We start from the raw sequence: 15832 nt of genomic DNA, 5'->3' as shown, positions 1-15832 counted from the left end.
GCTGCAGCTTCCTGCTGTAGTTCCTGTTAACAGTGACACTTTAGTTTGTGATATTGAGCATAAAGACCATTTATTAGTGTCATAATTTAGTGTTTCTAGAGGAGAACTCAAACCCTTCATGTCTAGATTAATCAGTAAATGGCTGGTTCTGTGGCTGCAGGTGCTTTATGTTGATAAAACGGAGCATAATAAGATAGTTCATGTAGTTATGGTTGAGAAGAGTCAGGTCGCATTGGGTATATTATATTTCCATTTGAAGCAGCAGAAACCGAAACACGTGTTTTAGTGTTTTAACAGAGTTAAAGTGACACTGCTGTGTTTCTGGAGACAATGCCCTCCTGTGGTATCTGCTTCTGAGCTTTTATGTCGTTTCTTATCTGCCCTTTACTCTAGTGGCGAGTATGAGAAATGTCTCCCGCCTACCAGCGAGCAACACACACACACACTCATACGCACACACACACAGCCCTCCTATGTTTGTCAGACTCAAATCCGAGGGAGAGGAGCTAGCCGCCATTTTCTAAGCGTCTCTCCCTAAAACGAGAGAAAAAGAGTCGCGACAGAAAGCCCTCTGGATTACCTTCCGCTCACCCAGAATCGTGTTTTTCGGTGGAGGACCGCCGCCAGGCCGCCTACAGCTGAACTTTACCGCGGTAGAAGGGAGTGTTTCTCGGCCTTGGTGAGCTTATATCTGGCTGTTAGCGGCTAGCTGCCGAGCAAGGTGGAGATCGGTGATTCGCCCATTCGCCTGAATCCGGAACGAAACCCGAGCGGCTCCGTGAGCTGCTGGGCCTTTTTTTTTTATAACGTGGGGGTTTGCATTTTCACATTTGGAATAATTAATGGCAGTGATCGACTGAAGCCGCGTGTTTTTGTGTTAGCAGCCTTTTGGTTTTTTTCCACTAAACTGCAGGGGATTGTTGCCGAAATTCCCTCGGATAGTGCAACCTCGTCACGTGGTAGGTTCCTCCTTTTTCTTTGTTAGCGAGCTAGCTCGGCTGGCTGGCAGGGTCTACTCCCAACTTCTCTCCCCCGCTCCTGACATGTGTGTTACCCGCTACAGACTGTTTCGTAACCCGCCATACGGGCGGCTGGCTTTAAAACGGAGGCCAGCCTTCATGTTCCCCAGCGGGCTGCCGTGTATTTATTTCCTTTAGTCTAATTGCAATGCACACCATGTCTCCACTCTGCACTAGTTGTGATCCATTAAGGATTCTTGTTGTTATTATGGACAAATGTGCCATGTCACAGCACCTGTGTTTAACCTCTGCATGCTCTATTATAGCTCTTAAATGTGTATTTTGCATATTCGTTTGGTCATAAACTAGTAGTAAGGTGAGCGTAGGGTTACGTAGTCAGTGACTTAAATGTTTACTTGCCTAACGATGTTTGCGTAAAGCTCAACTGCAACGAAAAAAATACTGATCTATCTGTCTAAGCTGTGTTAGCAAGAACTAAAGCTGTAGAAATGAGGCATAATGTGATGAGGGTAAGGTAGCGTTTCACTGCAGTTGGCTTGTGGATCCGCACGCTAGCTGTGAGCAGGTTGTGTTTCTTGCATCAGCAGCTTTGCGAGCTAACGCTAGCCAGCAGCGCATTAATTTGCACGCAGTGTAGAGTGACAGAGATATTTATCTCTCGGTGGTGATCGGCTGCTGTTTTTGTTTATTTATTTATTTATTGTATGTCTTTCTATACTGGCGCGACTCCATGATAATGTACAAACACTGATGATGTTTTTTTCCACGGAAGCTATAACGAATTACGAAATATCGTTGATACACTTAATGCAGCAGAGAGGAACCAGGCTTGTGCTCTGTTTTTAAAAATGCACAAATGTTTTTGTAAACATTAGGAAGACATTTTGATGATTACGTTATGGTTGGCTTAACGTTGGATGTGGATTTTTTTGTCGCATCTCAAAGCCAGACAGTTCACAGGATCCTGTGTCATAATGCATCCTAATTAAAGGGATGCATCTGCAAACGTTGGTGGTTTAATCTCCCTCCCATCGTTGCATGAACAAGTTCGGTGTGTTTGGAGCGGAATGGGCGGTTTTAGGTAGATGAATTGCATTGCATAATCTGCTTCGGAAATACCAACATGGCGTAGTGCGCGCTGACTAGAAACTGCGGTGAAATACTGAGCCCCCATTCATCTGACCCTGCAGACGGTACGCGGAGATGCAGCCCGCTTTTATCTCGTATTATTTGAAGATATGTGTTTTTTTTTTTAATCTAATAGTTTGATTAGGAGTCGGGTTGAACGCCATGTTAACCACTGAGTGCTCCATGTTAATCATGGCTTCACCCTTCTCTTTACATTTAATCTTAGGAGCATTTTGCAGCCAATCATTTTGGATAAATTGGTTAAGATTTAATGGGTTCAGCCGAAATTGACACAGGAACACAGTCAGGATGACATCATGTGCTTTGGACTAATGCTGGGGCCTAAATCCACCTACTTACACTGCACACTGACTTACCAGGGCACATAGGGCAGTGGGGTTTGGACCATTTGCATGGCTTTTTCCTGTTTTCTCTCCACACTAGAATTGCATTTCCCAAGCTTAAACTCTTTTAAAGAGGAGACTTGTAAGTAATTGACATGTTCACACTAGCTTGGGTGTAGTGGGAATTATTTATTGGCCCGTGAAGAAGTATCTCAGATGTCTGCTGTTATTTCATCTATATCATTAGCATCCCACTCACCAAGGTCAGCGCTCGTTAATTTTTTGGTATTTATTGAATTATCGGAAAGGGGCTCCTGTAGATGTGTGCATTATTGTGATTAAAAGGGAATCCAATTATATGCAGTGTGTTTTCGTGTAAGTGAGAAAGATAAAAGTGAATTTGATCATCTCAGATGTTGGTCCTCTCCAGCTGAAGCTTTTCCTCCCGGCTGTCCCTTTGTATCAGTTTTAGCAACACTCCCAACAAGTAGGTCAACAAAATGTCAATGAGTCACCAGTTCATTTGATTAGGCCTTTAAACTTGATCAGTTGGAGATTATTACCTTTGTTTTTCTGCAGTTGGACTGGATATTAAGTGGTTGTATTAGTACATTTCTATTGATTTATATTTGGTGTTTAATATTTCAGTAACCTCTGTCTTTTTTGTGTGCTGGTTAGTAATTTTCCAGCCTCTCCAAAGGCTAACAGAACCTGTAGGGCAAGTATTTCAGTTGTATGCTTTACTTTTCTATCAGCAGATGCAGGCAGCCTTTTCTTCAGTTTAAGCTGTATCTACAGCCCGATTTTAATGCTGTTTACTTAATATTTTTATATAATATTACATGTTTTTGTGTTTTTTTAAGTCAAAGCAAGTTTTTAAAAAAAACATTCGGCCATAAATTGCACATAATACAACAGTTCAGTCACAAACTCAACTGTGTGTGTAGTTTTTTCTTTAACATATGTTCAGGGAGTCAGATTAGCTGTTGTACTTATTTGATTGCTTTTTGAATAATGCAAAGTGCACTAGTACAAGATAAATGTATGTATCGCTGCTGGCTTTGGTATTAAATCAGTATTTGAACACATTCTAGGTAGTGTCTGTATGTGTGTTTAGATTATGTGGTTGTGGGTCCGTCACTGTGCAAGTTTGGGACCTGATTCTGTTACCTGAGAATTGTTGATAGTAAAATCCATCCACCCAACATCCTCCCACAGCGACCTGGATCAGAGTTTAATATAGTGAGCTTTTTATGTGTACTTAAGTTGATGAGACTAATTTAACTTTATTCTTCTGTCTCTATCTCCTGTGTGTGGTGTCCAGGCTGTCCTCAGGTGGGGCAGTAAGCGGGTGGTGTGGAGCAGGCCGCGGTGCCCGTCCCTCTGCACTGCATGGCTGCGATGGCGCCCGCTCTCACCGACGCCCCAGCCGAAGCTCACCACATCCGCTTCAAACTGGCTGCCCCATCCTCAAGTCTCTCACCGGCCAGTGCAGAGAACAACGGTAACGCCAGCAACATCCTCATCCACAGCAGCGGCCCCGCCAAGTGCAAGGCCGCGTCCGAAGATTGCCCTCTCGACTTTTGCGGCGGCGACCAGGAGCAGCAGCAGCAGCAGCCCCAAGCCGACTCTGTGGCCCAGGCCTCGGCCCTGGGAAAGCTCCAGCCGCTGGTGGCTTCTTACTTATGCTCTGATGTGACACCTGTCCCTTCAACTAAGGAGTCAATCAAGCTGCAAGGAGTCCTCATCAAACAGTCTGTGTTGAAAAGCCACAGAATCCTGCCCAGCTCCCTGCTCAACGGCGGAGGAGACTTCCTGTTGAGGAAGAGGCAGGCGATTGAACTCTCTGGCGGCCAGCTCAAAAGCCTCATGAGCGGCAGCACTAACGGAGGTGGCCAGCCCATGGCACCTGTCAACGGCCTGGCCCGGAAGCTGGCCACGATGTCCAGCCCTGGCTGTGTGGTGGCCGTGAATGGTGACAAGCCGTCTGCCACCACAGACTCTCAGTCCCAGAACCTGCCCTTAGACTCTGAGACCTTGACAGCTACCTTATCGGGGCATATCCCGGTGAAAGGAACCCTTAAACAGAAGCATTCCTCTGGGGTTTCTCAAAATACAGATGGAAAAAACCTTGAACCACCAGTGCTCCAGTCTGCTGCACTTTCCCCCTATACACATGACAACCCTAACCCCAATGAACCAGTGAACTTGGAGGAGGCGGATTCACACACGCCGAGCAGTCAGCCACAGGGTTCTGATAGGGAGAGACCAGGTAGCAGCCAGCAGGGCTCCCCGTCCTGCACGCCTGCACCTCAGCCCCCTTTACCCTGCACTTCTTCCTCGGACAGCCTTGATGCTCACGTTAGGGAGCGCACCCTTCTCAACAGCAACCGCCAGTCTGAGATCGAGAGCCGGTTGCGACGCCTGCGCAAACGTCTTCAGGTTGTTCAGGCCAAGCAGGTGGAGCGGCACATCCAGCAGCAGCTGGGCGGCTTCTTGGATTCGGCTCTCAACCGGCTTCTGGCCGGGAACCGCAAGTCCGAGACGGCCACCCAGACGGCCACATGGAGGACCGGGCGCCACTCTTCGTCAAACAACAGAGATGGCCTCGGTCGCTTCCTGAAAAGCGGCTCCATGCCCCTGGAGCTGGAGAGGCTGTATCTGAGCGGCTCGGCCAACCTTCATTCTGCAGAAAGCGCCTTTGACTCAGATGTTACAGAAAGTAGCTCTGGAGGGGACTCTGACCTGGAGGAGGAGGAGCTGACCAGAGTGGACATTGAGCAGCGACACGTCAAAATGTAAGTAAATGTGTCCTCATGCACCGAGACATCAAGCTTATTTACAGGTCTCAATAAATTAGAATATGATGAAAAAGTCCATTTCCAGTAGTTCAAGTCAAACAGTCCCAACCAAGTATTGAGTCATATAGATGGACATACTTTCAGAGGCCAACATTACATATTAAACATTTTATAAAAAAAATAAATATTTTGAGCCACTGAATTGATTGAAATTTTTAGGTCTTCATTAAATGTAAGCCATAATCATTGTAATTAGAAGAAATTAAATAAATGAAGACATGAACAGTTTCATTCTGTGTGTAATGGATCCATATAATGTGTAATTTCCACTATTTGAATTTAATTACTGACATAAATAAACTTCTCTATGATATCCTAATTTATTGAGGTGCACCTGTAGGGCTGAACATGCAAACACGAGTCTGCAGGACTGGAGGATTCACTGCTGAGGCTCAGAAGCAGCATTCATGTTAAAAAAGGCTTCACAGTAGCTTTCTACCAAAAGATTGATTTAAAAATGTACCATGTTGTACCGTTGCACTTTCCCCTTCCACAAATAATTCACCTTACACTTATATTTCCATGGTGCTCTGAGCTCTTTAACTGTCCCTGTATCTGTTGGCCCTGCAGTATGCTACTCAGGCCTAGCAGGTGCTAATGACAATTATAACTGCCTGGTCGGCCTCAGTAGTGGTTGGGTCAAACTCCAGGGAGGGGTAGAGATACGGTTGGCTCAGAGAGCATGTGTAGTCGTGTGGGTGGTATCCTCCTGTGGAGAACGCAGGCTGGATTGGACTCAAAGTAAAAAGCTCTCTCGTCACACAGTGCTTCCTCCTGAGTGGGGCCGAGGCTGAAACTGAACGTTCTGTTTATCTGCAGAGTGAACAAGTGAGCGCCCACAGAGCTGCTCAGTGTTTTGATTTAAACTGAAACCAATGAGGAAACATAAAGAGTGGAGGGCTGTGGTGGTGTGTTGCAGGAGGTGTGGGTTTGATGTTTTTTTTTTTTTGCTGTCAGGTTTTTGCCTTAGCAGGAGCTTGCAAATGTATTCCATGGGAAGTTCACTAAAGAGTCCTCATTTCTGTGTCATTAGTGTTTGGAAGGGGAAAAGAAAGTAGAGCAGGTGGGTCGGCAGCGTTAATGGACTTAACGACCTGTGTAGGATTGGGTAGATTATTAACAACATAGCTGAGAACACTGATTTTTATGATCCGTCCCTGTGTTGACTTTGGACCTTTGACCTAAATATCTCCAGAACCAAACAGGAAGCTTGTGTGTTGCATGCATGAGCCGAAAGGAGAAAACTGGCCTGTGATGTATTCACTCTGTGTCTGTGTCCTATTTAAGGTCAAAGGAAGTGTGAGAGCTGTTTGTGTGCAAATTTATAGCACTTTATTTTCAAGGACAGCAGACAGTGAGCTACATCTGAGGCCTGAGACTGTAGGAGGAGTAAAGGTCGTCACGTCGGTACCAAAATGACAGCTTATGTAAACAAATACATTCAATTCTTTGATCATTAACTCCCAAATTTAAAATAAAAAAAAATTTTTACTTACAAATGTGAATATTGTGTACTTTAGTAGGCCTGTCACAGTAATTACTATATCGACTTATCATTAGATATATAAAAATGGACACGATTTTGGACTCAATATATTGTCGTTTACATGCGTGACGTTTTGTGCTTTTTTTGTGTTTAAAGTAATGCTGCAAATGTTTGCCAGGCAGCACAAATTGCCGGGAAAAAAATATTTTCCGAGCAGCCATTCCAGCTGTTTATAGGTTATTTTAATAATAAAACAATATAATGCATAATGTTAATCTCATTGCAATGTTTCGTTGACAGAGCCTGAAAGTCTATTTTATTTGTTTTGGTTGATTATTTGTCTAGGATATTTCAATATCTCTTTTCCACAGTTCAATTCCAATGTTTGATATTCTCGAGATTGAAAAATGCATTGTTGTGGAAAAGGATGTACTTATTATGCTCCAATATCGTTATAAAACTAAAACATCGATACAACGACACTGTCGTTTATCGTGATAGTTTCTAGGAAAAGATATCGTCCTAAAAAATGTTTTATCATGACAGGCCTATGCTTTAGAATTTAACAGTAGGATAATGGCCAAAACTAATAATATAATGATAATAATGGAGGATGTGATTTTTTTTTTTTTCCCCTGTATTTTCCAACTTGAAAACACAACCTGCATGTGTCATAAAACCCTTTATAATTCTTCTGACTCACGTGATGGGGACTGTTAGGATGAGCCCATCATTAGTTGCCTATTTCATAAATAATTTCTTCTCTCTTTCCGCTATCTCCGCTATCTATTTTGCAGAGACAAACCTTCTGCATCCCGGGCTTAGCACCGCCCAAATTGATTGATTGTTTTAATGAAATACAAACTATTTGGAGCGATATTCCCTTAGATCTTTCCCCAGCGCTGTGGAAATCTGTCTGACTATGCAAAACTACTTAACAATTCAATCAGATGTTGTTTTCTGCAAACCATATGAGCCAATCGGATAGTTTTGAAGGTGCAGCCCAGGCACAGTCTGGTAGGAGTTTTTCCTGCTGTTGTACAGCTTAGGCACACCACGTTAGCATTTAGCACCACGCCCAAAGTAGCAGCAAGAACGTAAAAACAATGTGAAAAGCATCTGGACGAGAGGATGCCTCGGATGGGGGAAGGGAGGGTGAGAATCAGGGTGCCGTCACCTACAGAGGGTGACCAATAGATCAGCAGATGTTATCAGCAGATACTGGCCAATCACAGATCAGCTGATAGGTGGCGTGTTTCACCAATCAGGCTTCAATCAGGCCTCAGCTCACCTCTTTGACTCATTCTGGATTAGCCTGGGGGTTAGGATGCTGGAGCCACCACACTGAGCTCCACTACAGAAACCTGTAGGTGACGTCACAGAGACGACTTGCAGTTTTATGCAGTCTGTGGTCGGAAATGGTTTATTGATGTGCGATGATGAGCACTGATGAATGAAGTTTCAGGGTCAAAAAGTTAGTGAATAAGTACAAGATGACTGAGGTGTTATTGGCCCTGAGCAGTGGAAAATAACTGAATAATACTGTAATAGTAGCTCATAACATTTAACTCATTGTACTTTGAACACGTGATGTAACACAGCAGCTCGGATTGTTTACCAGAGTCGAGCAGCAGCTGCTGCAGATGTGGTGAGAGAAAAGGACGAGACATGGGCAGGTAGAGCTGCCTATAGGGCTAGAGTTAGCTATGATGAATAAAAATATTTTATAAATATTTGTATTTTTAATTTATTAAATATACTATAATAATATACTAAATAATAATATATATAATTATTTTTTGTAAAATAATTGAATTTGTAGTAAAAATATGTATTTGTGAATAAATATAATAATAATAATAATAATTATTATTATTATTATTATTATATTATGATTATTTAAACGTTTTTGGAATCTGCTCTTTCGGTTCTCAGATTATGATTTTACAGGACAAACATTGTAAGAAGAATAAAATGTTCAGGCAGAGGCTGTAATAAATGTGAATGAAATTATTTAACTAAAGTTTTTTATTTAATCTTTGTCAAATATGGTTATTATAAAGGTAAATCATGTGAAATTGCATAATTTAAGTCAAAACCTTCACATTTTGCTAAGGAAAATGTTAATGAAAATTATAATTAGGTGTGTGTGTGTGTGTGTGTGTGTGTGTGTGTGTGTGTGTGTGTGTGTGTGTGTGTGTGTGTGTGTGTGTGTGTGTGTGTGTGTGTGTGTGTGTGTGTGTGTGTGTGTGTGTGTGTGTGTGTCAGAGGTAGAAGGATGTGGTCCTGCGAGTTCCACCAGTTAAACAAACAGCAATAATATGAGGGTTATATGTGATGGGGCGTGGTGTTTTGCGCGTAGCGTGGGTGGATACCATATATATATTTTATATATTCTGCATCTCGGACCTTTGCACATGCCTGAATATCAATAATGAGATGTTCTGTTGAGATAGAATAGTTGTATGTGTGGTAAAGGTAAATGTTGCAATGAGGAAGTTTGTTGACCTAATAAGGGCGTCTCATTATCTAAAGGAAGTGTAGCCTGACAGCTGGTATGTGCTGTATGGTATATGGTTAATAATTATGGTTGATATAGTGGTCTTATGGTGTCATTATTACACATTGACACAATACAATCCTTTGAGCTTATAACAAAACAGCATATTTAACCCTCCTCTTATGTTGCGGGTCAAATTGACCCATTTCAAAGTAAAAAAATAAATAGTTAAGTATTTTGTCATAAGAAGATAAAAACAAGATCTTTGAGAGGTAAAGAGCGCCATTGCACTAAATATGGATTGACATGGTTATTCATGGAGTTATTAATGAAATATATACAATGTTTATTGGGATTTTTTAGTAACTGACACTTTTGGATAATTGAACGTGCCCCGGGTTATCGCTGTTCCTGAAAAAACTACAAAACAGGAGGGTTAAATAAAAGTATATGGCTGTATGCAGATGGAGTCAAACAATATTAGTATTATATTATCTGTAGGATTAGATTCCAGTGGTGGCTGCAGACGGGAATCTATCACCTCATTATAAATACAGGTGTGTCTGCAAATATCACCCATTAATATCTGCCAACCAATATGAGACAGGCTCTCATTATAAGTAAAAATGTATTGGTATTACATGAACTGTGCAGCCCTGTTCTTACTTATTGCAATACAAACATGTATATATTTACTTGTTATAGTGAAAGTGAAAGACTTTCCAGAGGGGGGTTTGAAAGTGGAGACCCTTGGAAGTAGTAGGTGCTTTCCACAGTTAGTAATATTTATATCGTATGAGTTTGAGTATTGAAATCTGTCAGAAGGTCTGGATGATAGAAAATGGAAACATTTTAAATATAATTTTCTCACTAAATCAGGAATATATTGTTGGGCTGAAAATTATACCAGCGAGTGTAGCTGGGACCAAGAGTATTTGCATAATTAACCCTCATGAATATTTTTGGCATACTAAGGAAAATGTGTTTAAAAGCTGCATTAATCTCTGTGTAGTTGGGTGGAGGATCTGTCGTTGAGCTCAGGTGATTGTGTTTTACATTATCCAACAGTGTTGTGTTCTTTTCTCTTTACAGAGAAATGTAAAATGTCTCCATTCTCATTATATTCATGCTCTGATGAAAAGCGACCGGCTCTGGTTGTTTGCATAGCTCAAACATTAATCATATTCCTTGTAGCCTTGAAACAGCTGTGTAGCACCTCCTGCATGTAGCTCCATACATCTGATAGAAGCTGAGGTATTCAGATTGAACAGCAGCTCCCTCAGTACAATGGTAACATGACTCCTGCCAGCCTCATTACAGTCATCACAGAGTTTCTCTCTAATCTGGAACGTCCTCCCTCTCATGGCCTTAAACAACAAGGGAAAATTACTGGTAACAACGTTTTCTGTCTTATCTGATTTCTTCTAAGCTGCTGTTTATCTTATGTTACAGCAAACATGACACATCTTGTTCCTGCTTTACCGTGAAAGCTTTCCAGGCAACAATTGGAAATTTACCATTGGTTTTACTGTGATTCCTGCAACCTTAGTCACTGCTGTTTACAGCTGCTGAGAGCAGTCTCCATTAATGTACGGATATTTCTATTGCTTCTTCTGTCTGTGGATCAGTTAAATATTTTACTACAGTTTGTCCAAAGAGTTTTAATCACCCCGATCAGGATTTTTAACCAGGTAATGTTCTATAGCAGCATGTTCTATAGAAAACGTCTGTTTTCCAGAGAGCTGAAGGCTAAACTGTTAACAACTTATACCATGATCTGAGTGAATACTCAATCTGAGGCTGCAGAGTCCATTAATCCCTGACAACGGAAACCCAATCATCTCACATCCCACTCGCAATTCAATATGTGGCAAGTAGTATACATACTGAAAGTCTTTATTGATTTGGCTGGAAAGCTAGCAAGTTGTTAAACCATATAGTTATATTATATTTACTGTTAGACGTCAACATTATGCAGGACTTTTGATAGCGTGAAGATAGCTTTCTGGATAGTAGTGGACTAGAAATATCTACTATTGACAATCTAAGGTTTGTCCCATTGAAGAACCTTACAGGATAGTAATGATTGTTACAGGAATTAGCCAAACCAGTTTTGGACAATATCAATATTCTGACTATGATGCTGTTAACAAGAATGAAGTCTGTCGGTTGTCTGTAGGTCTCTCTTTCTGATAAGTCCGTCCACTCTTTTTGTGTTGCTTTGCAGTGTAGTTTTTCTGCAGGATTTTCCACCAGCTGAAGGGATGTGCATGTGCATTTGTGCAACATTGCAACAGATTATAGAAACACCCTCTCCCTGAAATGAGCTGTGATTGGCTAAAGTTTCCCATCATGGGTTAGATTTTCTAAAGCCTGAAAACATCCAAGAGGAGGTGCGACGTGTAGTTTTGTGTCAGACCACTTGAATTACAATATGCTGAAATGTTATCATGTATTTTTCCCCCAACAATGCAAACAAACCGAACAACTAACTGTGGCAGACCTTGTACTACAGTGTTCAGCCTGTATGGTTAAATATAATACAGACTGTAGTACATTAGCTCATGGTGCCTCTGGCTGTACATAGCTGACTTAAATGTTCTTTGCTTGTAACACCAGCGTATGAAGAAGACACAGAAGTCTCAGTAAGCTCTGAATTAATTCACTAACTGTATTGTTCAGATGCTGACCCACATAACAGGCTGCTGGAGCCAATATTGAGATGTTGCCCTCGCAGCAGGAGATGTGTTATTCAACCCAATGTCATCTTCTTCACTCATAAAAATAACCCAGACCTGAGCATGCTTGACGACTGGTTCAGTCATGTTTTATAAGGACACAGGTCTTGTTTTTTGGCCTGTTTTACCTGCTTCACAACACAGTCAAATTATGCAATTTTGAGTGCAATAACTCAGGCTCAAGGGGCTATGTTAATGTAATCAGCTGTTCTTGAATAAGCCACAATTGAAGGTTTTTGAATCGCTGTCACAAAGGCACCCATCACTTACAGGTTTGCAAATGTTTGCCCAGTGCTGACATGTACACCTAATAATAATTCTCTGTAGGCCCAGTGAAAGCTGCCTCACAAACATTAATCTGCTCATCTGCAATGCCTTTATAAGCAGTCATCTGATGCACATTGTACAATCATCCGTCCCACAACAAGTAAAAAACTGGTTCTCAGCTCCCAGCCCACAGAGGAGAAACCTGGCATCGCTGTGAACACGTTAGTCCTGCAGGAAGTAGGGTGTGTGTATGTAACCATAATGCCACATTTTCACAACTGACATTTTGTCTCAGTTACCAATTAATGTCTTACAGCTCGACACCAGTCAACACTACAGACAATGTAACGTCTTCTTCATGCAGCAACACCTCAATTATTCAACGTCAGCCGAGTTGACGGCAGTGTGGAAAATAACCTATTTGAGCTGCTTGTTTGGATGCAGTGTGTTGCTTACGACTAATCCTGTCATCCCTGTCCATACTGTAGACGTGGTTTCCCGTATCTTAGAGGATTGGGGGCCGGCCAACATCTGTTGTCGTGCTTATGCTGCAGGGCCTTTCTACTCTAGCCAGTGTGTCCGTCTGTGGATGTGACGTCCACAGTGGCCTGTAGCAGGGTGTGGGAGCTGCTCACTAGCTTCAGACGTGAATTCTGCTTTTATATTAGCTGCAAAAATGACAGTTAATGCACTAGAATTACATATTCATGGAGAGCTTGTTTTATTAAGGATCGAGTGGGCACAGTTTTCTTGTTTCTGAGGCAACAATAATGCTCATCAAAAAATCTCTTACAGAGCTTACATAATGGCCCATAGACCGAACAGTGACAGTGTCGGGAATTCTGTTATCTGACCAGCACTAAGATGTACCAGGCTTTCTGTCTGTCAGGTGATAAAACGAGGGCCGGATGATCCAGAGTCCGCCGAGTCCGCAGAGTCTGCTGCTGCTTGTGAATTAGGGTAACTAGGTTGGCCGGGACTACAGCGTGCCTTTCATGCTTATGGCTCAGCATTACTCTGCAGTCTGAGTCGCTTAGCTCTGTTTTTTTCCCCTCTGTTTTCATTCCTGTGTGAGTGTGTGCGTGTATTTATGTATGTATGTGTATAGGTTTCTGTCCCGTTTGACACATCTGGATGTGTTTAGCTCGGCCCAAGTTCCTCAACACGAACCCACAGGCGTTACATAACCCCCCTCTTTTATGTAATGACTGCTGCAGCTCTCTGGCTGAATTTGCCCTCTCTAGTTTTTCCTGCCCCACACCCTGTCTGCCTGCCTCGCTCCCGAGCACTTTCTTCCTGTAAGCGATGAGTTTAACCAGCTGTCCTGTGAAACTCCAGCCAGCCACACGGGCACAATCAGAATATACCAGAAAAATGAAGCAGTTTTAAAGTCTCCTCAGCCTCTAAAATGTTTCTATGTCTGGATAATTTTCAGCTCTTTGAATGTGCTTTGAAAATCCCTGACTCTAGAGAACAAAGAAATTAAAATGACAGCTGCAGCTTTGATTTCCCTTGTTCTCGTTACTAAGCATGAATGATGACTGAACGGTTTGTGAAGCAAAGTGGTTTGACTTGTCGTTCCATATGGAAAAGTACAATTTGTTTGTGCTTTCCTTTCATAACCATGTTCCTCTGGCAGATCTTTGTATAAGGAGTTCACTGTTCAAGATGTGAACATTGGTATGAAGTACAAATTTATTGGAGTTATTCACTTAATGCAAATAATGAACAAGATAACTGTCTTGTAAGTGGGACATGGGCTCTTAAACTGGTTTCTGCCCACGATTGGAGTTTATATCGACAATCTGTCATTTATCCTAAAACAAAAGTTCCCTCATAATCTGTGTAGCTACAAAGTGCACCCAAATTAAGCAAAACAAGTTAAAATGCCAATCCAATGTAGTTAAGATATGTTTTGCAGCCTGAGCTTAATAACTGCATTTAAAAAAAATCTGTCCTGAGCCACAGCTTTGCATTTGCACAATCCTGTTTTCTGTAAGGTGTGTGAAGAAAGTTTTGTAGGGTGCAGCACTATATTATTGTGGCGTGATGGTTTGGAGAGCTAGCATATCAGGTTTGGAGACAGTTAAGCTCTCTTCATTGTCACCCTGAGCAACATATGGACTTTTAAAACTTGTTTATCGATTAATATCAGCAATTTAGAGTTGCTGCATAATTGCAAAACCTCGCTGAAACGAGGACATTTGGGCAAACACAAGCTGTACATCCAAAACTGTGTTGTATTTTTGTGCATAAAAGTGACACAGCTGAGTTCAGGTCAGAGATGAGCAGCAGGCGTGAGATGGGCATAAGTTGGATGGCTGAATATTTAGTGCTTTTGTTTGAGGCTCATTTCACTGCCTCACATGTATTCATCATCAGCCACGACAGCATGTGGTTTGTATTGTTTTCACCTTGTGTGTGTGAGTCTGTGTGTGTGTGTGTGTGTGTGTGTGTGTGTGTGTCTGTGCATGTGTGTGTGTCATCATGGCAAACTGTGGTGCTGGAGACGCCTATTGTATCCGGAGCTGCCACAGAGGCAGTTATGAGTTGTGAGCCAGGTGTTTATGTCTGCGAACAGATTTTTGTCAATGCGATAATGTCACATCTGTGCAGGAGGCAGTCACTTTACAGCTGTCTGCAGGGCTCCCAGCATTAAAACATATTTAAAGGCTTTGAATTATATCCCTCTAAAAACAAGGCCATTGGTATTCATTGGTATTATAAATGCCTTGGATCAAATTTTCAAAATGTATTTATTTTTTAGGTTTTCAAAATGGAAACGCCCACTCAGCCGTGGCAGAAAGCAGAATCACAGTAAGCTGGAAACGCTGTAAAGCTGAGTCAGTGGGTCATGTTTTTAAAAATCACACCACAGAATATACAGTCGTGGAAAAAAAATACCAGACCACCCTTTTTCTTCCATTTCTTGTTTATTTTAATGCCTGGTACAACTAAAGGTACATTTGTTTGGACAAATACAATAACAACAAAAATAGCTCATAAGAGTTTAATTTCAGAGCTGATATCTAGACATTTTCCATGGTTTTCTATATCATGATTTTGGTTATCAAGAAAACCATGGAAAATGTCTAAATATCGGCTTTTAAATAAAACTCTTGTCACCTATTTTTGTTATCTTTATATTTGTCCAAACATATGTACTTTTAGTTGTACCAGACATTAAAATGAACAAGAAATTGAAGAAAGGGTGGTCCAATACTTTTTTCCATGACTGTACTTCTGTGGAAGCTACGTTAGTCCGGATGAGAAAGCCACACAATAACACAAACTAACCGGTAACAGTAGTCTGGTTATTCTCCTGTTCTGCAAGGTAAAATAGGTGTTTTTGTCAGTGGAATGTGGTGGCTCTGAAGAGAGCGTAGGTGACTGTCCCAGTCATAAAGGACTGTCTGATCTCACAGTTAAAGGGCAAATATATTCCTAGTACTTTGAACCGTGACTGCGAGTGGCATTACCAAGTCTTAACTCTAACTTGCCCTAAGCTGTAGCAGCCTTGGAGTAGTT

The 15832-nt window shown here is 41.8% G+C and overlaps 1 protein-coding gene across 1 annotated transcript in view; it reads left to right on the top strand.

Moving 5' to 3' along the window:
• Window positions 1-204: 204 nt before the first annotated feature.
• The window catches only part of kansl1a (KAT8 regulatory NSL complex subunit 1a), a 41582-nt gene continuing 25954 nt past the window's right edge, over window positions 205-15832 (top strand). Inside the window, exons 1-2 of the mRNA XM_059324470.1 lie at window positions 205-959; window positions 3777-5250. Of these exons, the coding sequence (XP_059180453.1) occupies window positions 3845-5250 (1406 nt within the window). The 5' untranslated portion in view covers window positions 205-959; window positions 3777-3844. The remainder of the gene's footprint in view (window positions 960-3776; window positions 5251-15832) is intronic.

Source organism: Centropristis striata, chromosome 21 (assembly GCF_030273125.1).
Source record: "Centropristis striata isolate RG_2023a ecotype Rhode Island chromosome 21, C.striata_1.0, whole genome shotgun sequence".
Lineage (NCBI taxonomy): Eukaryota > Metazoa > Chordata > Actinopteri > Perciformes > Serranidae > Centropristis > Centropristis striata.
Note: the sequence above shows the minus strand (reverse complement) of the source record. Positions and strands in the feature narration are given on the sequence as shown.